Source organism: Rhopalosiphum maidis, chromosome 4 (assembly GCF_003676215.2).
Source record: "Rhopalosiphum maidis isolate BTI-1 chromosome 4, ASM367621v3, whole genome shotgun sequence".
NCBI lineage: Eukaryota > Metazoa > Arthropoda > Insecta > Hemiptera > Aphididae > Rhopalosiphum > Rhopalosiphum maidis.
In genome coordinates this window covers 50,938,323-50,964,862 of record NC_040880.1, presented here as the reverse complement: position 1 = coordinate 50,964,862, position 26,540 = coordinate 50,938,323, and the positions used below count along the sequence as shown (strand labels likewise).

Sequence of the window (26,540 nt, the reverse complement as noted above, 5' to 3'; positions counted from 1 at the left end):
AGTAAAGTAACTCAAGTTGCACTGGATATAATAAATATTACTTTTATTTAATATTTCAAAATTACCAATATATATTATTTAGCACAATTGGCCTACAAACTCTAAAAATAATCTAGCATTACTGGTCCACCGACTATGAAATGTTTTGAGCGGTATATGGTACCTATATGAAAAGGTCATTTTATGCGCATGGTATAAATTCCCGTTCCGTCACTTAACGTTTGTAACCGAATACGAAATATTGTATAAGACATAGCATGTATAGGTATCTACATGCTATGCGTTTAGGAAAAAAAAATTGTACCACGTCCAAAGAACAGAGGTAAATATAACTCGGTTTTGTTTTCGAACGGACCCGACAAGAGTAGAAAAAATTTCGTTATGCCGCTTAGTCGCTAAATCACCGCGGTACACGACAATAGCGGATGTTCTGATGACAATCCCGTGTAAAATGTGAATAGACTACCTACGCCGTACCATCACAATAATAATAATTAATAATCAACATCGCGGCGCGCATAACAGTGTAATAAATTATTATATAACCATTTTCGTAGTCATTTGTTTAGTCTAAAGTTTTATCGCGATTTAGACTTGCTTTTTACCATAGGTAGGTACAACAACCACACACATCTCTTTCAATAACCGGCCATTGGAGGAGAACACCAATCCGGCTCGCAATACTGTCTGGGCTCAGAAAAACCACTGTGTGTACGAAAACAATGAAAATAGACACCTATCTAGCTAAGACGTCACACTCACACGTGTTGTCTCTGTTTTAAAAACGTACAACATGGACAATTTGAGTTCAGTAGAACCGATTCTGTGTTGTTAGCTAATATTAGGGTGATTTATGTATGGCACCAATACGATCAAACTTGAAGGTAAGAATGTGAGATCATCGTCCGCAATAATCTCTCGTTGGGCTTTTATACGATATTTAATTTGAAAACGTTTCATGAATATGTAGTTTATAAAAATTTAAAAACATTCATAAAAATCAACTGACATCACACATAATGCTTGACTTACGTTTAAGTTTGATCATACGCATCAGTGCATCACTTCACTCTAATGTTAAAGTTAACAACACATAATAATGTTGTGCTTACTGAACACAGATTTGTAGTCATGCTCCAGAATTTTTTTTTCAGGGTAGGGGGCACACACTGTCTAAAATTTTACGGTATACACTACCTACTACCAAAAAGAAATAAGAAAATAAATCAAATATTTAATGTTTCAAATGCAAATAATTTATTTATATTTTCAGTCAGTCATTAAATTAATATAATATATATATATATATACATATAAGTACATTATAATAAATAGTAATTTAATAATAAAAACGGGTGTTTTAGTCCAAACAAAATTATAAGTGTATAAAAACAACAGTAACAATTGACCAATCTGCGAGTTGCAATTTTGTCGGTGCTTTTTTTGTGACGTATTGTAGTATGCTTTCATGTATACGAATAAATATAAATCTTTTAAACTAAAAATAGTAAATACGGCCAACGAGGGGGGGGGCATGGCCCCTGTGCCCCCCTCTGTATGCGTCACTGGACTCATGCTGTACGTTTGTAAGACAGGAAATACATGCGAGTGTGGTGTCCTCTTTAATAATATTCTTATACAATTGATAATAATATTACACGCAAGTCCGAAAATCCGTCGATCCGGTAAAAGCGACAAAATTTAAAATTATGTTTCGACTATAGGCGTAACTGGTAGCGCTATCTCGCGGACAGTGTACCATCGGCCGACGACCGAGCGCGTGGTATAGATAGCGTCCGCTAAACTCTTCGACCTTCGCCCCGCCACCGACGGCGGCGATTTTCGAGTACTGCGACACTGGACGCTAATACGCTATCTGGCTAACATGGGCCTGTTGTTCCGCCGATTGTTGCCGTCGACTGTTGTCGTCTCCTCGTCGTTAATCGTGAGTATCTGCATTGGAATTCATTTTAAATTCTTAAAGAACATTAAATTGATCGTACGAACACGCTGTAGATCGCGTGATAATCTACAGATTTTCGCTGGTCCCATAGTTAGCGTTTCGATGTGTGTGGTCAAATAGAACCGCAGGCAAAAAATGTAAAATGCGATGGGCATTTGGCAAAGGGCGGGACTAGACATTTTCTCTCTGATTTTCGCTAATCGTAAGGTTGTAGGGCGTCTCGACTTCGTAAGTCGTGTGCGTCCATATTTGAATATTTGATATTGAAATTATTGAATGCGCAATCAATGCATTATTGTTCCAGTGTCATTCTTTGGAATTACGCTTTATAACTATTTTTGTTTTTACATGATTTCCCCATGCCGGCCATTTATTGTTGTTCATATTCTTTAATCGTAAAAATGCAAACCGTTGAAATTATTAATATTAATATTATTTATTAGTGTTCATAATCCGACTGCTTTAAAAAATGTTTTGCCAATAGTAATTGTAGGAGTTCAGTTGTTCTTATAAATATTCGTACGACGTACACCTTAGTTTATAATATTTATTTATACCCATAGAATTACAGAACCAATTAGCATGGGCGTCGTTACTATGACGATGAGTGCCATACCAGTAAATAATGACAATAACAAATTAATGGTCAACAAATAGCTAATTGTTTTAGCATTATTGTTTGTTATTGTCACTATATTATTATGTTTTTATTAATAAAAATAAGATGATAGCTGATGTATAGACTTATAATATTATACAGTTGTACATACCAGTTGTTAATGTACCATTTATTAGAGTTACTATAGAAATAGGTACTTTAAATTAATAGAGTTTAATATATATATATATTTATTAAAATAGCAGAGAATTACCTATTTCACATTTGAGTTGTGACTCAAAATAATGTTTTGAATAAATTGTTTGATGTTTGTTATCAATTAGATAATTTATTATTAACATAAACAGTGTATGATATAGATCAATTTTAAATTCAAATTTTTTTATTGTAAATTTATAAATACCTATAGTATTTAACTAGGTATATTAGTTATATTTCTATATATAACTATTTTCTTATAATGTTGTTAGCTACTCATAATTAGGTATATATGATTATAATGACCAAGGTCAAGGTGTTTTTACTGATAATATACAAACTATAGGCAATGTTGACACACATTAATATTCATTCTTTAATTTAACAATGGTAAACATTTCAACAAGTAGCATTTTGTTTGTATTAGTATTGGTTGTTGCTTTAATGTTAAGCTTTTATTGGCCTGTGAGTAATGTATTAGTAATAGTTATGTAATAACTTTTATTGGTTTTGTGAACTATGTACATAGTTTTTCAAAGCCTTTGAGCTTACTTAATCTTATATAATAAATCAGTTATTTTATTTATATACATTAGTTTCAGAGCAAAAGTCTTAGTAGCACAACAAACAAAATGGCCGAAGATTGGAAGAATGCTAAATCTGTGTATGATTTCACAGTAAAGGACATCAAGGGAGAAGATGTATCGTTGGAAAAATACAAGTATATAGTGTTATACTGAAACACAACTTCTATTAAAAACTAATCTTTTTTTTTTTTTAGAGGTTTTGTGTTGATCATTGTAAATGTAGCATCCAAATGTGGTTATACATCTAAGCATTACAAAGAATTAATTGAGCTGGACGAGAAGTATCGTGAAAAAGGGTTACGAATTCTCGGGTTTCCGTGTAATCAATTTGGGGGCCAGGTAAATGTACTACAATAATAATGGAGAATCTTAGTAATTTATATTAGTCATTTAAATTTATTTTTAGTCTTTGTAAAATTTTCTTTTCATATAATATTCAAATTAGTCTAATTTATATGTGATTTTATAAAGCTAGGTAATTGCCACTTGATCATTTTCCTGTATGTCGATAATTCCAACCCATAATTTATTATGATAAGCATATACCTTACGACCTTACGTTAAACTTTTATCTAAATGCCAGTAAGATGAACTTATAATGAATGTTATGTATAATCTTTCAAGGTTTAGGTATTAAAATATAAATTTTTATATTGACTATTGATTTAAACTCCTTGGTTTGTTAGCTTTAAATCTTATAAGCAACTTTTTAAACTTATTATACAAATGCATAATGCTTAATTAGATAGATCAGTATGTTGAAATGAAAAAAATAACTTTTTAACATAAAAAAAAATTGTTGAAATGTTATATTTTAAAATGTCATCCTATCATTGGTGGTAAATGTTCCAGTACCAGGTAGCAATTGACCAGCTACCAGTTTATATGTTTCGAATTACAATTAATTTTTTTTGGTTTCGATAATATATTTACAATTGCTTGCATTATTTATTATTTGTCAACAACTTTATCAATAGATAGCTATTTTCTGCAATGATTTTGTACCTATAATTTAATTTTAGTTTCATTCAGTTAGAATATTTTTAAACTTGTTAATTTTTCTGAACTCGAGGAAATGTTTAAATTTAATTAATTATAGTCTCAATATTCACTATGTATTCATATGTATTATTATATTTAAATAATATTTTGTTTTAAACTAATATAAAATTTGAAAAGACAATAAACAATTATTAAATTTTATACCTAATACATTGCTTATATAATATTCAATATCATATTTTATAGGAACCCGGTGATGCTGAAAATATTTGTAGCTTTACTGCAAAAAAAAATGTTAAATTTGACATATTTGAAAAAATCGATGTTAATGGCAATGACGCACATCCACTGTGGAAGTATTTGAAATCAAAACAAGGTGGTTTGTTGATTGAGTAAGTAAATATGGCGATTTCATTTTAATGTACTGACAATGAATATTTGAATGATTCTTTAGTCATATAAATATTTATTTTATATTTTATGGTTTATGAAATAATAATTTATTGTTTGTAGTTGTAGTACTTACTTTTAAGAATATATTCTAATTGATATATTTTAAATATTAAATTTTTTTGTATTTTATTTTACATAATATAGCATAGTTATAATAATATTTATAATTATTTAATTAAAGGGTGCCTCTAAAAGAACGCGGGATTTAAAACTGAGATAAAATTTATTTATGTAAAAATAACAAATAAAAACATATCATTCTCTTAAGAAAAGGTTGAGGCTTAAACACAAAAAACAATATCCGGCATATGACTCCCTCCTACTAGCCTTACACACAATCTTTTAGTCCATAAAATTCTTTATCAACCGATCACATATTTCCCCATCAAGTTTGTAGAGAACACGTCCAAACATCAAATCTACCCACCTTGATTTTGCGATTTGACACTGTGATTTTATTTATGATTGGGAATATATTGAGTCACAAGTTCACCAAAACAAACTATGCGATTCGTTAGATTCTTGATGTATGAAATATCAATATTTGATCGGTTGATGAAGAATTTCATGGATCGAATGATCACGTGTAGGGCTGGTAAGGGAAGTATATGTCTGATATTATTTTTCATGTTTAAACCTCAACTTCTTCTGAAGAGAATGATATGATTTTTTTGTTATTTTTACATTCATAAATGTGATTTATAACAATTTTAAATCCAGCGTTATTTTTGAGACACCCTATATGTAATATTTACAAATTATATTACAAACAGTATGATCTGACATATTATATTATTCCTAGGATTTTAATGTATTTTATAAAAAAGTAAAACTATTTAAATATATATTTATTGACATTTATTTTGCTTATTACTTACAAAGGTTTCTAGTAAATAATTAAAATCAGCAAAAACAAAAATTACCTTCAATAAATTATAGAACATTTACATTTTATAATGTTGATAATTTAACTCTAATATTTTCTTTCATTTACATAAACATGAACAAAAATGTTAGCTGCTTTTTTTGCTTTTTTTCTGAATACTGTTCAAATGAAAATTTAATTTATGGTACACTCAATTAAAAATTAGTTATATTTTGCAGAGTTTATAAACTTATAGTCCATTTTTTATCACACACGAGAGTGGAAGAATTCAGCATAAATATTACTTGTTTTAGACTTAAAGCATTAAAAACCATTAAAATATACGCTTATATAATATATGCTCATAAAAAAATATAAAATAAATAAATTGAATTCATTAATAAAAATTTGACATTCATGTTAATAATAAAATGAGAACACTCAAAATTATAAATTAAATATAAATTATAGATACTTGGTAGTTATTAATAGAGACTTATAATAAATACAATTTCATGTGTCTTGGAAACATGTATTATTAAGATTTATTTAAATATTTTAATTCCATATGTATTATTTTTATCTTTCAGTTCTATTAAATGGAATTTCACCAAATTCATTGTTGACAAAGACGGTCAACCAGTTGAGAGGCATGCTGCAAATGTTAGCCCTTTGGTAATATGCTTTTTTATTTAATTAATTTACATAATATACATTTTAGTATACAATATATACTTAAGTTAATAAACCTTTTTTTAAATTTTTATCTCAGGTTAACTAAATAATTGATAATATATTTTAAGTGTATAAATACTTAAGAGTTAATTTAATTAATTTTATATTTATTAAAATAAAATACTTTTTTATTTCATAATAAAAGTTTTTAAATTCAAAACAAAAAAATCATAGAAAGCAAAATTAAAAATACACAATGTACATAATATATGAAAAAGTATCTTCCTTATTTATTATTGTCGCTATAAATTCAATACTACTGAAAATGTATTGTTCAAAACTGTTATGTCGTAGTTCTCTAACCTATTTTCATAAATATTTTAAATATCATCTTATTTAAATAATTTTGGCAATAATAATTTGTATTAAGTAATAAGTAAAAGACTAGGGTAAAATAAACTTAAATACAATTCATCGAAAAAGGTATGATTTTATTATAATATTATTTATTATTTTTTTCAGAGCCTGGAAAAGAATTTGGAAAAATATTTTTAAAACCTTAATGATCAAAACAATGATGTGTAATCATTTATATCTCAATTTAATATAAAAAGTAATTCAATTTGTTTTTCACAACATTAATAAGGCTGCAAGATGTAATACTTATATTGGCTATTAAGAATTATTTTTATTTTATTTATTTGTTTTTAGAATTCTTTATTTGTTTAATATCATAATTTTGATCTTTGATGTATAAAGCAATAATTATGTGTATGCGTGCTTTTTGTTTGTTAAAATATGGATCAGATCAATTATTTGTTTTTATTTACCAATTGTTTTATAAATCATGTATCCTGTCATTTTGTCAGCTTGCCCAGCTTGGCAGTTGCATAAATCTATAAGTATCAAAGAGCAGCTGCATTTAAAATATTGTCAATACTGTTATAACCGCCATACAAATAATTTGAAAGTTAATGTTTATAAGCAAAAAAAAATGGAGGCTCAAGAATATATTCTTTTCATTTTTGCCGTTTTATCGTTTTGGGTAAGTAATTTATTAAAACTGTTGAAATTACCATAGGTTATACTTGAAATGTATTACCTGGTTTACTTCACCAGCTAAAATGTATAAATATTTTTACCTGATTTGATTATTTTTTTTATACTGAGTGATGAATTATTACAATATGTGTGTATTTTTTGTGGATGTATTGTACTTAATTTATAGAAGAAAACAATTCTTCAATTTTCAACTTTAGTATCTTTTATGGTAGAAAAATGAATATGGTTGAAAAACGTTGAAAGGTTACAATTCAAAATTCCCTGTACTTAATAATTGGAAATTCAAAATAAATCTTCGATAACAATTGTTTTTTATTTTATTGTTATCAAAAAATAAATTATTGTAGAATGTATTGATACTTAAAAATTTCACAAGATGACATGTTTATATTAGCATTACGTGGAATTTTCAAAATATTTAAATTCTTTTTGAGCTTATTTATAGAAAAGTGTATAAAATACAATGTTTCTAAGTTAAATTGAATACAAGTCTATATGGTTTTTATTTTTTAATTATTGAATATAAATGCAAATTTTTTTTATAAACAAATAGGATTTTTTTATTTTATCTATAAAATATTCAATTTTTAGAAAAATTAATAAAAGATTCCTCAAGTAGTACTGAAACTAAAACACCTAAACAATATTTTTATGTATGGTATTGTCTAATTCTACATTTATACTACAAATCTATTTTATTGTTCTGCCTTCTGTGGTAAGTCAAACTCAAATGTAAATTACCATGATATAGTTAATATTATATATTATTATAATAATTAAATATTAATAAATGCAATGTTTTCGACAAAAATTAATTTAACTTACTATAATACTAATTGTAAAATGAATTAGAATACTTTTTCATATGTAACCATTTATTATTGAATTCAAATTTAATGCATAGGTACCTACTTTACAGTGTCTTACACAATGACAAGTTACACTTGATACTTGGTGTACAGCAGAGTGGTAATCAATTTTTATTCAAAACATTGATTTATGGTTTTATGGGAAAAAATAATAAAATACCTATTCAAATTTTTTATGTTCATTATTTTATGCATACGGTGTTTATATTCATATATGTAAACAAACCTACTATACATACAATATTATAGACACATTTGAACAAAATATTTATTTAACGTTTACATTATTAGAATTTCACCTACAATTTGTTGATTAGAGACACTAAACGTTATTTTATTTAATATTGTTTTAAACAAAATTGTATTCTTGTGCAAATATATCAAATATTTATTGAGCAATAAATTATTATATTTCATATTTGTATGAGAAAATGTTTAATAATCAATATCTATTTTATAAAAATAAATGATCCCTATTATTCGTTGACATTACAACAAAAACAATTTTTAATTTGTGTCTAAATGTTCGACTAAATCCATAAAGATCCAATTTATCTTATTTGAATTAAGTAGAGATGGTTGACTATAAATGTTATTAATTTTAATCATCGTTCGGTTTATATGTATATTATTACAGTTAACAGTCTTATAAAATTTAAATACTTAATAATATATGTACAGTGCCACAGTGGCGTTGATGCATGTCTGTTTCAAATGATATTGCATAAAAATAAAATCTGTAATAGAAGGTACCATTAAACAGTGAATTTGAATTTATTTTATAAATATATTTACCTACTTACACTAAAATACGAACATATTGCATGTACCTAAATACCTAATCCAAATATCTGAAATTCTGAAATATTTTATAATATAGGTACCTATAGATATATCTACTGTATGAGTTACTATCGTCTGCTACGGCACTAGCTACCTAAATTAGATATTGCATTCGCTATATGCCTATAAACCTACTTATATATATATGTAGTAATCTGCCACCCATGAAAACGCTACTGTACATATATTATAGTTTAATATAGTACTATAGTCTATAGTTTGATATCTATAGATATTTTAAAAAGCAGCATGTACATGTATAATTTGATTTAATAAGACTTTTTAAACTGTTTCCGTGATTACTGATAAGATAATTTAGAAAAATGACTTAGTATATGTTTACCAGCTATGACATTTAATGATATTATGATGATACTATAATAATTAATAACCAAATACTTACTTCATTACTTGAAATACTACTATATAATACTATAGTAAATACTATCTACTAAGCAAAAACCCTAAGCATACCCACCTATGTTTTATATATTATATTACAACTTGCAAGGTAGGCAGTAGGTTCCAATAGGAATAAAAAATTTGATCGATATCTAATATATGTCGGTAGGTAGTATAATATTTATTCATATTATATTATGGCACAAAATACAAATGTTATTGCAATTAGCGTTAAATTAATTTTATTTTTTAATATTCAAACTAAATTGTCCTTATTGAGATCGTTTCCAAAAAGAAAGAAAAATAGAAATGTTTCCTATATCTTGTATAATAATATATACTTATAATATATGTGTAATTTATATCAATACCTACAACAAGTAAATAGTTATAACTGTTATAAGTACGTCGTTATAATGTACGACTGTTGTACGATATATTAATATAGAAAATAGACCAACCCACCTGTCGCAAATGCTGTAACGAGTCGACAGATGTAAATATAATATTTTGTAAAACTCTCGGATGTACCTACATGAAAATAATACATATAGGGTGGTATGTATTATGTAAATATAGACATATAGTGGTACCTGCTATTGCTAAATTTTTACTTTACGTTTGTTAGCGACGAATTGTAGCCAGTTGAATAATGCATAAAGTTTTCGTAACATTGTCGAATTAAAATAGGCTATAATACGTATATAATATATTAATACAAATTACAGAGTGATTCTTTGAGAAATTTTGAAAACTAAAATATTTTTGATATAATAAGTATTTTAAAGCTATATTAGTTAAAAAAAGATTTAGAATTATTGTAAAATGTCATTAAAAGAAATCTAAAAATCACTAGGTACCGTTTTAAAAATTGGATTTTTATCAAATTATTCTAAATGTAGGTAGTGACTATACTTAAACTAGTAACTGGTACAGTAAGTTCTCTATCCTATGTCTATAGAATCTCCCTGTATATGTCTTGGAATGTATTTGGTAGTAGCCAGTAGATAGTAGATATACATAATATTATACTAGTTTTGGAAAAAGAAACAGAACGGAAGACGACATGTGTTTTCGTCTGTAACGACTGTAACCAACCGCCAATTCTGTAAGACCACTCATTTCCTCACAAACATTAGTACAGCACCCGTATTGTTAATTATAAATTATAATAATAAATTGTACCTTGTACCTATTATAGAAAATGTAGAAACTATACGTATGTTTTAATTTATAACAAGTAGGTGGTACATAACTATTATTTAGATATTATATTCGCATATAGGTAAATTAATGCGTGTAATTAGGCACACCTATGGAATAATAACTATGTGATGGCCAATGGACACAATATAGGTATTATCGTCATTAAAATAGCAATAAATAATAATATTTAATTTGTATATTATGTACACACACGAGTACACGACACACCATCCGGCCGGTTCATCCTAATGTCTGCAAGTCGAATATGTTTTTTATCGCAACACTACACTAATAAATAATAATTATAATAATAATTTAAACGTCCGTTTAACGGACGACTTTTGTAGGTAGGTAGCTTACTTGCGAATAGCCTGTTTACTAATTTCCATAAATAGTAAAACTCATTTTATCATCAGTGATTACCTATATTTTAAATGTTGAGCGAAAATATAGATTGACTCTCACTCTTTTTGAGCGATTTGTAGAGCGTAACTATACTACCTATGGGCTATGATTTGGGGCGCAAATGAGCTACGATAAATGGGTTCAGATTCATGCCACTGGACACAATGATTCATCATATAATTTAACGCGTTCACTAGAGTGATCTTCTAAACGACGAAGTAGATACGTTTAAAAGCTACTATGCGATAGATTTAGTTACCCGTTTTGTGATTGTTGAAACGTTTTTCATGGTTAGCACCATGTGGTGTGTAGAGACTCATTTGGAAAAACTTTGTCCCGTGTACATCTCTATTATCACTATCCAGTTTTCTCATGCTATTAATATTATTTGTTACTTTAAATTATAGCGAATTGTAGACCATTCAAACTATAAAATAACAAATATAACATTTATTAGTAGATAGGTATAGGTATATTAATTATTATTGTTGTATACGTTACAACATAATATGTTTTTGCTTACCAGACCTAGAAATAAACAAAATATTTTTATTTTTTTTTGTTTCTTGGAAATAAGTGGTTCGAGCCGTCCGAAGTATATTCAAATTGCGCTAATTTATGTAGATATTTTTAAATTGGAATTACTAATGTTCATTAAGAATTCAAATAGTTATGTGCGTATAGGGTGGAGACGAGTAGAGAATATACATAATATATACATTTTAATATGAAAGTACAAATTCAAACAAACACATCGTATACAAGGCAGTCAAATCGCATGTACGTATCATAATATATTATGCTTATTATACAGTTCGATTATTGTTTACTCGTGTACACGTCAACATCGCATCACACGGTATCACGCCCCCGCGTGCCATATTTAACCGTGTGTTCAAACAAACGTATAGCATAAAATGCGTCGCATTCAGATGAATGCGCCAACCGTGTACGGCTATATAGCTAATATTATAATACGCATAAATGTATATACACCATATTTACGATATCGTGTATATTATGATGTATTGAACTATAGTAAATGTCTTAGTGATGATATAGCAGTGATCTACATCGAATATCGCACGGACAAGCGAAAATAATGGTCTCCGTTTTCGAATCGAACGTTTTTAATAAATTACTAAAAAAAGAAAAATACCACTCAAAAGAATCATTAAACTTATCGTGCGGTCTCTCTCACTTTATATGTCTTTCGAGCGCCGAAGCTTAAGATGTAGACCTGCAATAATTCAGTACGTTTTATTTTATCATCATGTGTCCAGCAGTGCAACTGTATAGATAGATTTACCTACTGTACTCTTTTTCTCCCTTTTAAAAGTTTTAATCCTCTAAACTAAACGTCTGTACATAAACAAATTTAAGTGTTTGTCAAGTCGTGTTACGCTTACCAATAAAATACAATATGTACATATTACCAATATTATACATTCCAGACGTGGCCCAACTTGTTTTGTTAAAGATCTACTGAGAGTGTTTGAGAATATATAAAATTAAACACACGGTATATTATATATTATATTATTTTAATCTAAGCTTGATTTGATCATAAATTTTTTTTTATTTCGATTGTAAACCACATTAATTTTTTATGTAAAAATGGAGAGGAAAATTATGTATAAAAGCATTCATCGCGCGCTCACCACTTATTTGTACGATTTAAACATTTTAAACCAACCGGCAACCACAGACTCCGAATCAGAATCGCCCTTTCAAAGTCTATGTTAAATACGCATCAGAACCTTCATGGTATGTATATAATATACTATATATACTGTATGCAGATTCCGTCTTCTCTAATATTAGAATTTTTAGATTATTGACTTGAGAAACTATTGTTACTATATAACCTAAACATCACTTAAGCTATTACTGTATACAATTATCTATATATTTATATATTGAACAATTTGTTCTTAATCAGGAAAAATGTATACTATAAGTACGTTCAACCACTCTCCCCAACCCACCCCGTCGTCGATCACCAGAGTATTGCACCGTACATATATCGACGCCGTACACATGAGACTGCGCAAAAGTAAGTCCACCATTGTCGTATAACTGCAGCAGCGCGCACCCGGAACCGAAGCCGAAAGCCTTATTTATTTATTTATTTTTTTTTTTATCAGATACGTCGTAACGGATTTCATCGTACGATGTTTTTATTTTTTTGTTCCCCTGGCTGTAATTTAGCTTAAGTATATATATACAAACACAAGCGCTACAGGAGGGGTGAAAATTCGAGGCACTCGCCAATCGTAGCGCTCGGGACGCGATTATATTATATCATTGCAGTCGTTCGGGAAGGACGCGCCGCTTTTTTTAACCTCCTTCTCATCGATGGTAGTGGGCAGAGAGCTTAACGGCAGGCCGTTAAAGTTTCCTGCTGCGCGAAGACGTTGTTAGTGCCGGGGGTGAATGCGCGTGCGCCGAAATGAGAGGAGTTCCGCCAACACCGCCACCTGCACAGCCACCGTTATCGGTCTAGTATTTTATATACACTCAGACTCACACACACGACATGCCCGTGTATATTGTATACACCACGCTGTATTACGGTACACGCCTGCAGCAAGTGCAGGAACTTCACACACCAGACGCGGTTATCGCGAGCTGTTTAAACACAACCACGGTATATATATATATTAATGAGTAATGCGTACACGAATAATGTATGCGTTACATTAATTTGATAATCATAGTTGTACGATTTTTAGAGAAGTTCAGTACAAATGTGTAGAAATTCAAACACACCATTCGGATTTAACTGCTTTTCAGTAGTACATTCAATTATTGTATAAAATATATAGATAGGTAATAATAGGCATATATTCTAACTGTCTAACTATAGAATTTGAAACTAAGAACTAGAACATATACATTCTATAATTTTATTGTTATTTTTAAGTTAATAACTAAAAACCAGGAACCTCTCTTCTGCTATATATAGGTTCCAAATTAGGACCTTCTTGTGTGTAATACGAATTATTACGAAATTAAATTAAGGGTGTAACAACTAATATTTTGTGACGGCATTTACACAATTTTTTCAATTAATAAATTACAGTTTGAGAAATTTTAACCATTTTAAGCATTGACAAGATTTTTGTTTATGTTTTCGACCACGGTATCCGATAATTATTTAACAAGTATGCTATGTTATAAGTAATTAACTATATTAATATCAATTAAACATTTAAATAATAAACCTGGTTAAAAACGTATGAATGGTAATTTTTAATGAAATAGAATGGGCGAATATGCCCTCATGTGTCAATATGCCGTCTTGTTCAATATCCGCTGTTTAAAGCGTACGCAATACAAAAAAATGGCAAAACGATATTTTTATAAATTTTATTAAGTCCTAGCTGTTTCTATATCGTAACTTGTCATTGAGTAGGTCAGAGTAATTAGGGTGTTAAATTTAAATTAAATTATAAAATAATTTTGTACTTTTATGATTTTATTGATATTATAATTTTAAAGTGAGTTATGAACACTTTAAAGTTGTAATATTTTACATAGCTGTAACTCACTTTAAAAAAATAATATCATTGAAAGCACAATATGTCATTGTCTAGATAATATTCTTACCTTTAAATTTGATAGTAAGTAAATTTACTCTAGTATTAAAATAACATCACAAAATGTATTCTGCTGAACGAAAATGTGTTATGATAATTTGCAAATTATTTTTTTTAAATCAATATACATCGTGCATATATTTATAATGTTATAGCTTTATAAGCTCCCCTCAGAATCTAATATTTATTAGTTCCATACATATTTAAAAACGAATTTTAAGGAAATAACTTTAAAGTGGTTTTATGCGTATGGGCGTATAGTATGGTACCTATGAGAGAATACCTATATAATAATATATTATATGATTGGAACGTTCTATACCACGGGTTATTGTTATAGATTCAGAGCTTCAGACGTATATATAACCTGATGAATTATCTGCGAGCGCGTAAACAATTTATTTTTTGAAACTGTATTATGCCAAAAACATACTTTACAGGTTATTCAATTTATTTATTTATTTTTATCGCAGACAGCACCAATTTCTGCTGACATTTACCAATCATACGACCCTTTTGACTGGCAGTCTTCGCGGTCGGCCGACTTTTCAGAATCGCTACCAAACGAGTCAATCGACACCGACAGATCGTGTTTGGAATACAGCGATGAGGACACAAACGGCAATTTTTATAATTACACCGTACAAAAGCCTAATGGACAGAATATTTGCTTGAAGAAATACGCGTAAGTGCGTGTCACATGAGTTCTAAATTTCTATAATTTGTGCACACGCTAAATGCAGAACAACTTCGGTTCGATCTAACCACTAAACTACAAAATTTAGATGAAAAATAGGAGCGGACCATTTTCTACCCCTAGGCATTACAACACAGTTCACCGTAACTGAAAAAAAATTATATATAACCGTATTCAAAAACACAACTTTGGAAGTAATAACTCTTTATACTATTTCTATGTTTAGCTAAATTTGTTAGGTCTTTTTCACACAGAAATATTTGAAGTCCTAGCAGATTGTATCTTTCCTCAGTAAAATTTATATTGACGTGAGTTTTTAAGCATAAAATTTAATTTACAAAATCATTAAATTCTACATAATTTGTATAAATATTTTGAAGTTATATAATCGATTTTCTAATTTATTGATTAAGATTTTGTATTAAAATATAAATGGTTTACAGAAAAAATCATACGCATGTCGCCTAATTGTTAGTTCATGATGTAATTTATATAAAACGGGAATGAATGTATGTATTTTAAAACTCTTTCGTGCCCATAAATTTACATCTTCAGATTCAGATTTAACATGAAAAACTATTCTTGTAATTATTTTGTAAATTGTACTTATTGTACTCCTTATTAACTGCCTTTGCTAATACTTTCGTATCAAAATCATCAACATTTTCATGAGCCTGCTCTATTAATCTAATTAAACTATCATATAGCTGAAGTATCTACGTCAAAACAATCAAAATTGACGTGTTTTAACTATAGATTAATCGAAAACCCCTCAAAACTATTGAACATTTTTCAAACTATTAAATAGATACCTATTTTGCAACAATATTGCCAAATATATTCCCCCCTAAAATCCAATCAAATTTCCGTCTATGTTTGTAACTTTTTAGTACTTGCAACGTTAATAGATTAAGCAAAAACTCCAAATAACGAACATGATTTTAATTTCTAATGAACTCTTTTTATTAGTCCATTTGCTTCATTCTTAATAATAATATGACTATATTATTTTTATTATTGCCGATAAACCATTTTCCATATAAATAGAATTAAATAATATTTCATGAAATAAAATTATAAAAATAAAATATGTTTGTCGACGATTACCGTTTCTTGTATAAAAATGAAAATATCGCCTAAATATCTATAGTTAATTATTATAAAGTAAATTTTAAATACTATATCAAATGTATTGAATAAAAATATTCAATATATAAATTTGATTAATAAATTAATAAATATTATAAAAATTAAATATAATACACTAAAAATTAAAAAATATTAAATAGGTAATTATACAAATTTACGTCCTAGGCACGTGCCTTAATTGCGTATGCATAAAACTGCCGCTGGGTACCTATTATTATGTTGTGTTAGTAAGTTACTGACACAGCTCCTCTCTCAAAAAATAAAAAAATAATATTTAATCATATTGAGTGACTTAATTTTACACAAATATGTATTATAGTACACGCCATGTGATGTAACTGGTACATATAATAATATATGATAACAGAATATATATATATTTGAATTGCAGTGGACAAGTATTGATCATTGTAAATTACGCATCTGCGTGTGGTTTCACCTACGACAATGTGTGCACTCTTTCCGAACTGTCTAAAAAGTACAAAAATCAAGGCTTAACGATACTGATATTTCCCAGCAACGATTTCTTACAGGTATGAATATATAATATGAACCACACGTTAGATTAATTAATATAAATTATTGTTATCATCAGTTAACGTTAAACTATAATATGTCGGTATAAATAAGTTTTTGTGCTTTTAAAAGTTGAAAATTTCAAATTTATTATTTATTGACAAAGCTTATAAAAATATCTATACTACAATATATGACGATTATAATTGACTAAAATATTAAGAGGTCATAAAATTGTATATTTTGAATAAATCGCTGAAGATGATCACCCTATTTTTTTCACTAATAATACAGTTATTCATAATCTTATTTGTGGAGTTTTATAAAGCCATTTTTAAAGACTATTATCATATATATATATATATTATACATTTTAATAACTTAAAAATTATCGTTTGAATTTTGGATTAGGTACATAAACATTTTCAAAAACAAAATATCTACTAACTAAATAATTTACAGTGAAATGGGGAAGGGATTCTTATTTGAAAAAATAGAAGTTTGTATCATCCCAAGATTCTTTAAGTAATATAAAAAAGATAAAGATATATAAAAATATATATTAAAATATGTTCTTTGAATATAATTAAAAATTCCAAAATCAAAATTTCAATAAATTTATTATTATTAAAAAAAAATAAGGGTGAGCGTACTTGGTGAATCATTTTGAATATTATATAGTAAATAGTAATAATGCAGTGTTTATGCTTTTAATCAGGATATTGCAGTACAATTTATGTACATACAGCTTTTAACAAATAATTTTTTTTTTAGCTTTCAAATTCGTTACAATAATTTTGGATTGTTTTATTAGATTATTATTCTTGTTGACAGCCGTTTTATTCTTATGTATTTTCTTTTTATGCTCGAGTGCAACGATGCTAATAAACTCGCATACATATATATATATATATATAACTTATTAATTATGACTTATGAGTCATCAATAATAATATTTTTAAACATATATACTTATACTAGAATATCGGTGGGAATACCGCAGCGGAACTATTGGCAAAAAAACATCCTGAATTCGAAGTGTTTTCGGAAATATGCGTAAATGGTAAAGCACAACATCCGGTCTACAGATTTCTCACGAATAAGTTACCAGGCACCTTCAACTCCAAGTAATGCTGCCATCACTTAAATTCATCATATTTTTTGTACTGCAGATTTAAATCATTAATATTGAACGGGTTCATTTTTCAGATGTATAAAATGGAATTTTACAAAATTTGTAATAGACAGAGAAGGATGTCCTGTTCAAAGATTTTCGGCAACAGACAGTTTTAAAGTAAATATTAATTTTAATTTGAGTCCATTATTGCATTCGTTATAAAAATAGTAATAGAAATAGAATGATAAAATAAAAGTTTAATTTATAGATATAAATATTAATTTTTTAGTTTTTACATAAAACCAGAAATTAATGTGTTTAAGATTTTTACAATAAGAACGTATGTTGAACAATGTGTTCAAAATGTATGATTTTTTTTAAATAGTGAACTTATTAATTAAAAGAAACTGTTTATCGTAAAATAATGATAAAATTCAACTCATATATGACTGCATTATTATAATTTAACTTTTTTAATGTAGGTATATAGGTACTTAATATGGATTTATCTAATAATTTTATAGAAAATATCATAATTTATCCTAATATAATGTACCAATTTTAAATATACAAGTACAACCAAGTATATAAAATGGAAGCTCAAATTAATCATGATTAAAGTTATAATAATAACACTACAAATAAATAATATTGAATTAATTGTTTTAATCATATTCTTGTCATTAAATAGGACATAGAAAAATTAATAAAAGAACTTTTAGAGAAGCCATCTTTCAAATGTGACGATTAAATCAGTATTGTCCAGCTACCAACTCCATTTTAGTATACAAAACGAATTCAGTTTTCCATGATACCCAGATTCAACCAGACACATACACTTTGTATTATTATGTTATCATAAAAAAATATTACTCAAATCGGGCATTCTACTTTAATTTTGTTATAATTAAGCGTATTGCGTTATTTTAATAAATTTAAAATAAAAATAATTATTTTGATTTTTTTGCAGTTAAAATGTTATACATTAACGAATAATAATTGTGTTTTATAATTAAAACATTTATTGAAAAATTGTACGAGTATGATATCATTAAATAAAAATGATTATGTCTAGACGAACAAAAGAATTTAATTAACCGTCAGTGTTGAAATCACAATATATATTACCAAGACAATTCAATCAAATTCAGGTTTATATTGTAACAACATTTAACATTTAAGAGTTGGCAAACTTAATTTTCCGTAAACATAACCGAATAGTGAGTATATACGTTTTGAAACATAATTCTTTTTTGGTCAATAAAATTACACAAGTAGTAATTTATATGACAAATAATACCGTACAATATCATATATTCAAGGTTACAACATTTATTGAACAATATAATAGTATTTATTATATTATATTTTCAATTCTATAGGCAATAAACAAAACAAAGTTACGTTTTACTTATTTCTAACATATTTGATAAAACAATAGTTACCCATATAATATACACATAATTTACGTTAAAATAAACTCTTTTCCATATACTTATCATAACAGTATTCTATTAAACTTTACAAACAGTAGTTATACGTGGTTTTTAGACTTTGACTATAAAATAGTATTTATAATCAATGGTAAAATGTTAAATGTACCTATCCTTGTAATACAAATTAATGAGTAACATGAGTTGTTAATTGTTATATAGCTATACCATAGACACCCATGACAACAAACATTAAAAACATCAAACTTGTGATCATGAAACCCAAAAAAAATTGTAGGGCATTTATTATTTTTAAAAAACTTCCATTCGAAAAACCAAATGCACATTGTAGTGAATAAGACAATATGTTACGACAATGTTGTGACAATACTTTACGTATTACAGTACTTTTCATCAATTTGTATTAAGCTTTAACGTATCTATTGCCTTATAATTTAACGGTAAACAGGGAGGAGGCTTAGTGCTTTTTTTATTAGATTTTAAATGATTGTACTTATTGTAGTATATTACAATGATGAATGAAGATGTTATTTTACGAAAAAAAAAAAGATTATTAAATATAATGGCAATTATTTACCATGTGTAAGGAACATAAGAAAATGTGTAAGGCTCTCTTATCATCTTCAATCCTGTGGTCTATGATATATATATAAGCAATAAATTGAAATAATATGGATATTATCATGCGAATATGCATTATAATTTACATTTACTCAGCGATATTGATCTATCGGATACTTTATTTCATATATTTATAAAATCTATAATAGAAACGCTTATAAGATGGTTTAAAATGTTAAAACGTTTAGTTATAACAAAAATGTCTACATCAAGTAATTGTTGTAATTATCGGTTTCATAAGTCGTAATCGTTATAACTACTACAATCAGATATCTATAGTATATAGTATATACTATTAATGTTGATGTTGTATATTGATAAAACAAACAAAATCATGGGGATAAAAAAGAGCATTTTGGTTGCATTTTTAATAATTAAAATCAAGTATTCTTATACAAATGTAGCAAATGTATGTAATTAACGTTGCAGTAATTTTTTTTTTTTTGAACAAGTATTAGAATTAATCATTATAAATGTATTATCTATGTAAAATAAAATATCGATTTTTTTATTATTTTTTTTAAATCCAACCATTTTGTATGTAATGAAAAATGTTCACAGGAACAATCATTAATTAAAAATATGTCACATATTTTTTTATCACAACGTTATTTATACAATACAATCATATAACAAGGGAGAGCGGGTAAAGTTATTTCATATAAAGTAAAATAATGTAATGCACTTCAAATTGTACTTTAACACGGATACAAGCCTACTATAAAAAACAGTCAAGAATTAAATTTATTAAAAAAACTTTAAATAATAATTTATTGAATAATATGTTATTCGTGTTTTTAAATACTTCATATTTGTAAAAAGTACAATTTATAAAACCACAAAAAAGTGTTTAAATTTGTTGACATATCCTAATATTGTTCAAAATATGGAATTAGAATATTATATACTATTTTTTTTTAAATTTACTAAATGATTTAATATGTTTTGCCAACTAATATAAAATTATGCTTTTAAAAATATGTTTTCCGTGCCGTTTAATGTTTAAAACGTAATGTTACTAATTCTGTTATTTAATTCATTTTGCACCTAGTACCCATACGTGTTTAACAAATATTGTGCAACTATTAGTACGGTATTAATAACCATAAATAAATTTGGTTAAGCTACAAATGATATAGTTCAATCATATGTTATGATATGGATTTTGAATCTACCAAAAAAGGATAGGTATATACACATTTAACTGCCTATTCGGTAATTAAAACTATCATTCAAGTGTGTCAATAGTATTGACTTAATAAAGTCATTTATTTATTCAATCATTTGTTTGTCAATTAATGAAACACGCACGTCATATTTGACATACGTTGACTCGTTGACATTAACAAATTATATGAATCAGTTATTAAACAATATAACATACCGAAATACCACATTTTCAAACAGTTTCAGTTTATAATTACAACAACTCTATAATGAAAATTAGAACTAACCTATATTTAATTACGGCGATAGTGGTAAGTTAATAAATTCTTATATATAATTTATATCTTTGTATTATAATACCTTTTGAATAAACTGAGTAAAGTAAGGTATATTTGTGATAAATTTATAAAATGTCTAATTACGCGTTCAATTTCAGTAATTATACTTAATTAATAAAAATTTTTTGACGAACATAGAGTAAATTAACTAGAATATGATATGTAGTTTTTGGATTATTTAACCTATTATTAGCTTCTATGGCAGTTAAAAATTCATTTATTCAAGCTAGGTAATTTTGTGAAAATTATTATTTATAACAAATAAATATTAATATTTTTATAATTATTATTTATTTTGCCAATTTCGTGATAGTGATGAGGTAATTTTGAAAATACACTATACAATATAATATTTGTCATTTAAATAATTTTTTAATACATAACAAAATATAGTAAATACATTTAATTTTTAAATAAATAGAACATTTAAAATTAAAATTTTTATAAACTCTTTTAAGATTTTAAATAATTATTTAGAACAATAATTTATTTAATCAATGATTAACAATATCTAAACTTATTTTCTAAATAGCTATCATCAAACTTATTGACACTATGTGAAGGCGACAGTGACATTGATCATGAACCATTCTCTGATCAGTTAGTTGATCACTTAGATGATCATTTAGATCACTTAGATGATTTACATGATTTAGTGGGTCCTTTATCAACTAATGACAAAGTTATTCATAGTGTTGAATTAGTTCAACATAATGGAGATACAATGACTAAATACGCAACAACATCTCATACAAATCAAGAGGCAAATAATGAAATATTTACTAACACGATTCCTACCATCCAACAATCTAATGTGCCAGCTACTTTTACAAAAGTAATAAAAAAAACGATAATAAAAAAATCTAATAATGATGGAAATAATTCCCCAGAAACCGATTTTTCAATGAATGATATGTACAGTAAAAATAAAATGAAAGAAAACGGAATCGTTAATTCAATGTCAAAGTCTCAAACTTTATCTCAAATGGATAACATGGAAAATATTGATTTGTCAGTTATGCCTTCACAACAAAATTCTGATCTACAAGGTAATATAAAAAATATAATACATACTACAGTAACAAAAACAACTACAAGTGGAAGTCCGTCAAATGAATTAAACGAATCTTTTAGTAGAAAATATAGTTTAGACGGATTACCTTCAAATCATATCATATCTACAATGAGTTCTAAAAACTCTAATTATAATGACGGAACTGCAAGTTCAGGTTTCTTACAATCGAATTCAATGGAAGGAAATAGTAAAATAAAAAAAATTTCAATGACAGAAGATGTAATTGATGGGAATGGTATAAATACATCAAAACGAATATCTCGTACACCAGCGGGTTCCTACAGACGCACAAAAACTACAATAATAAAAGAACATAGTATAGATGACAACGATAATCGTAGTGATTTAGATAAATCTACTTTAGAATTTAATACAGAAACATCTCCAATCAATATTGCATCATCATTGACAAACCCTTTAGGGTATGATACACTAACTACTACAAATATTGACAGGGATAATTCTAATAATAATGCATTTAATCAAGGAACCCCATCCAGGAGAGAACAAACCCGTTTAAACAAATTTAATGTCCTTGGAAATTCAGTATCTGAAATTGGAATTTCTCAGAATCCAGACTCATTTGTACAAACCAAAACAACAATAATAAAAAATGAAAGAGCGGCTGATGGAATTAAACTTGATAATTTAAATGATAACAAGATAAATTTTGATATTAACGATGGAATTTCTAACCTAAATAATGACATAAATTCAAATTATATCATATCTTCGAGTAATAATGGTAATGATAACGACGATGATTTTAGTTATAATTATGGTTATCAGAAAGGTTATGGTAATAATCTTCATAATAATTACAATGGCAACTCTTTTGGTATTTCTGAAAATGAGTACAATGGTAATTTAATTTCTTCCAATATGTTGGATAATAAATATGTTCTTATACCTGAGTATAGTAATGGAAAAGGCATGAAAAAAAAAAGAAAGAAAAAAGGTAGTAACAAAAAATATAAAGGCGGTAAGTCAAAAAATAAATCATATGGAAATAGAAAAAGAAATGGACAAAGAAAAGTTAAAAATGATCGTAATTATAAAAAAACAAGATCATCAAAAACAAGAAATGGAGGAAGTTCTCGATATTATTCATCAAATGGTTATGTTAAAGGACAAAGCAAGTCTTTAAATGGAGGAAGTTCTCAATATTATTCATCAAATGGTTATGTTGAAGGACAAAGCAAGTCTTTATCATCTACAGATAGTGCATCAGATGAAAAATTTATAGATGCAAAAATGTCGTGTCATTGTAGAAAAGGACAAAAGTTAAATAAAAGAGATAGCAGTGAAAGTAATCAAAGTGGTATTTCAGAAGAACACCTTGGACCAGAGAGTCATTATTCAAGTAATTCTATGAATAATCAACAAATGAAAAATAATGGTGACTTCATTGGATTACCATCATTACTACCTCCATTCATGGAGCGTGAACCATCACAAAATTTAATTTTTAAAATGATATCAGGACAGCGACCAGATAAATTATTTAATGATGGGCAATCAGGTGTAACAACAGTCTTAAATAGACAAGGGGAAACTAGAAGTCAACAAATTGACGATCATCAATTACCCAATATTGATGTTCCAAATAATTATTTAACATACCAAATAACAAATATGGGTTCACTAAATAAGCCAGATTTTAAGCATGAACAATATTTTGGACCACCAGATTTAGATCTAGGACCTGGTCCGGGTAAAGGTCCTTATCCCGACAAAGGTCCCGGTCCCGATCCCCGTGAAGGTCCTGGTCTCGGTAGAGGTCCTGGTCCCAATAGAGGCCCCGGTCCTGGCAAAGGTCACGGTCCCGGTAAAGGTCACGGTCCCTGTAAAGGTCCAGGTTTTGGTAAAGGTCTAGGTCAAAAAGCTAATCTATTTGATTCTAAACAATTTTATGACGGTGACTATCAAAAATACTTTGATTTTGATCAACGACCATCACTACCGTCTCTTCCATCGCAGTTCCCATATCCATATTCATTTAATAAAGATAATCTTTTTGATTTTTCTAAAATGGATTTAACTACTCCTGAGTTTATGAATAATCAGCCTGGAAAAGAAAACCAAATAAACTTAAACACTATTTCATCTCAAATACAACAAGACAGTGATATCGAAGGCTCTGGGTTCAATCAAATGGACGCAGTTAATTCAAGATCCATGAGTACGTATAATAGCGGTCCGATTATAGAGTTTAAGAAAACAATCAAAACAATAACAAATATAGATGATAATAGTAGTCCAGATAGGCATATTGTTCATATTGTATCAGTTTCACCTGAAGTTGATGGTAACAATACATAATATTCAAAATTATTCAAACGAATAAAAAATGATAATAGTATTACAATGGATTTTATTAATGATTATTGATAAAAAAAAAAAAAAAAAAAACTATAAATTGTTTGACATGAATAACAAAAAATAAAAATTCCAAGCACAGTTTAAGATTATACAAACCAATAAATAAACAGCTAATTATAACTGTTATTTACAAATATGAATTATTAGAATGTTATGATTAATATTGAATATGGGTACTACATAATTTTATTTAATATTATCAATTTATTTATGTTCATTTAAATAAATACACTAATACTCATAACTTGTATATTGTTTTTTAATTTAGCGATTATAATTCATAATGATACTTATATTTAATACTTCTACAATTTACACTAAACAAAAGTATAATATATTTCAACAAAGTTTTTTTTTGAAATAGATGATGACCTTTTTTTAGTTGATAACTCACAACCCCTCCCCCGGGTTAGGACAACTATATCCATCTTTGTCAGATTTATATGATTTGATTTAACTTGGAAAGATGGTGACACGAAAGCGATTTGATTAGGAATCGCTAATTAACGGTGTTAAATAATTTATAAAGGTATTAGTAATTTGAAGTAAAAACAATAAAAATAACATTTATTTAATATTTAATGTGTAAATATTAAATATTATTGTTATAATATAAATCATATAATATCTGTTTGAGCTTTGAATAATTGCATATGTTACCTACTTAACAAAGCTCAAAAGTATACAACGACGACTAACTGTTATCTATGCGTAATACAAAAAATAGTTTAAAATAAATAATAAAACATTATAATTTTCAATTGAATTTTAGATCCTAAGCGGAGCGAAAAATATATTAGTTTTACTTATTTGTCTTCTTTGTAGTTGCCAGCATTCAAGACTAAACTGAAAAACATATTATATACCATGCAATATTTCCCTATTCATATAGCTAAGACTCTAATATCTGTGTCCTGCTCAATCAGCTTCACGTCTTATTTGTAACTGGGTTTTATCATTTTAACCTTGGTCATACTATTAGTTATTTACCATCTTGAGTTCCACAATTGTATTATTTATTTATTAATGAATCTTATTTTCATCACTTTTAGATTTTATAAATATATTGGTTTACAATTATTTATGATTTTTTTTTTTTGTATGTCAATTAACAGTTATCACCTTTGGAGTAAAAATGTATACATTTTTAACTTTGCGGGTGATTTCTAGTATCAAATCGGTTTATTATCATCTAGTAGATACGTAGAGGCGTGAAAAGTATAAAAACTATCAAGTAAGTAACCACTTTAACATATTATAGTACATGTTGAGT

General features: G+C 27.2%; 3 protein-coding genes across 5 annotated transcripts; all 3 read left to right on the top strand.

Moving 5' to 3' along the window:
* Positions 1-404: 404 nt before the first annotated feature.
* On the top strand, positions 405-7,177 carry LOC113555862 (probable phospholipid hydroperoxide glutathione peroxidase). 3 transcript variants are annotated; one of them, XM_026960442.1, is made up of 7 exons: positions 405-707; positions 1,725-1,945; positions 3,377-3,501; positions 3,562-3,706; positions 4,616-4,761; positions 6,278-6,362; positions 6,885-7,177. In XM_026960442.1, exons 2-7 carry the CDS (start codon positions 1,886-1,888, stop codon positions 6,915-6,917), a joined length of 594 nt encoding a protein of 197 aa, XP_026816243.1. In that variant the 5' UTR covers positions 405-707; positions 1,725-1,885; the 3' UTR covers positions 6,918-7,177. The 3 variants fall into 3 exon arrangements, with proteins under 3 accessions (XP_026816243.1, XP_026816242.1, XP_026816241.1); XM_026960441.1 differs by having other exon boundaries at positions 405-711; XM_026960440.1 differs by lacking the exons at positions 405-707; positions 1,725-1,945 and adding an exon at positions 3,092-3,245.
* Positions 7,178-7,182: 5 nt separating this feature from the next.
* On the top strand, positions 7,183-19,189 carry LOC113555861 (probable phospholipid hydroperoxide glutathione peroxidase). The gene is made up of 6 exons (XM_026960439.1): positions 7,183-7,407; positions 15,225-15,436; positions 16,989-17,130; positions 18,095-18,240; positions 18,323-18,407; positions 18,922-19,189. The coding sequence occupies exons 1-6, from the start codon at positions 7,210-7,212 to the stop codon at positions 18,979-18,981; spliced, it is 843 nt and encodes a 280-aa protein (XP_026816240.1). The 5' UTR covers positions 7,183-7,209; the 3' UTR covers positions 18,982-19,189.
* Positions 19,190-21,653: 2,464 nt separating this feature from the next.
* LOC113558786 (probable cyclin-dependent serine/threonine-protein kinase DDB_G0292550) lies at positions 21,654-25,310 on the top strand. The gene is made up of 2 exons (XM_026964326.1): positions 21,654-21,783; positions 22,343-25,310. The coding sequence occupies exons 1-2, from the start codon at positions 21,742-21,744 to the stop codon at positions 25,205-25,207; spliced, it is 2,907 nt and encodes a 968-aa protein (XP_026820127.1). The 5' UTR covers positions 21,654-21,741; the 3' UTR covers positions 25,208-25,310.
* Positions 25,311-26,540: the final 1,230 nt, after the last annotated feature.

Excerpts from the sequence above, each read along its gene's own strand:
- LOC113555862 (XM_026960440.1), top strand. The coding sequence starts at position 3,168 with ATGGTAAACATTTCAACAAGTAGCATTTTGTTTGTATTAGTATTGGTT. Across the intron at positions 3,246-3,376 it reads TGTTAAGCTTTTATTGGCCT|TTTCAGAGCAAAAGTCTTAG; the intron begins GTGAGTAATGTA and ends TATATACATTAG. Across the intron at positions 6,363-6,884 it reads CTGCAAATGTTAGCCCTTTG|AGCCTGGAAAAGAATTTGGA; the intron begins GTAATATGCTTT and ends TATTTTTTTCAG.
- LOC113555861 (XM_026960439.1), top strand. The coding sequence starts at position 7,210 with ATGTATCCTGTCATTTTGTCAGCTTGCCCAGCTTGGCAGTTGCATAAA. Across the intron at positions 15,437-16,988 it reads ATTTGCTTGAAGAAATACGC|TGGACAAGTATTGATCATTG; the intron begins GTAAGTGCGTGT and ends TTTGAATTGCAG. Across the intron at positions 17,131-18,094 it reads CCAGCAACGATTTCTTACAG|AATATCGGTGGGAATACCGC; the intron begins GTATGAATATAT and ends TACTTATACTAG.
- LOC113558786 (XM_026964326.1), top strand. The coding sequence starts at position 21,742 with ATGAAAATTAGAACTAACCTATATTTAATTACGGCGATAGTG. Across the intron at positions 21,784-22,342 it reads ATTTAATTACGGCGATAGTG|CTATCATCAAACTTATTGAC; the intron begins GTAAGTTAATAA and ends TTTTCTAAATAG.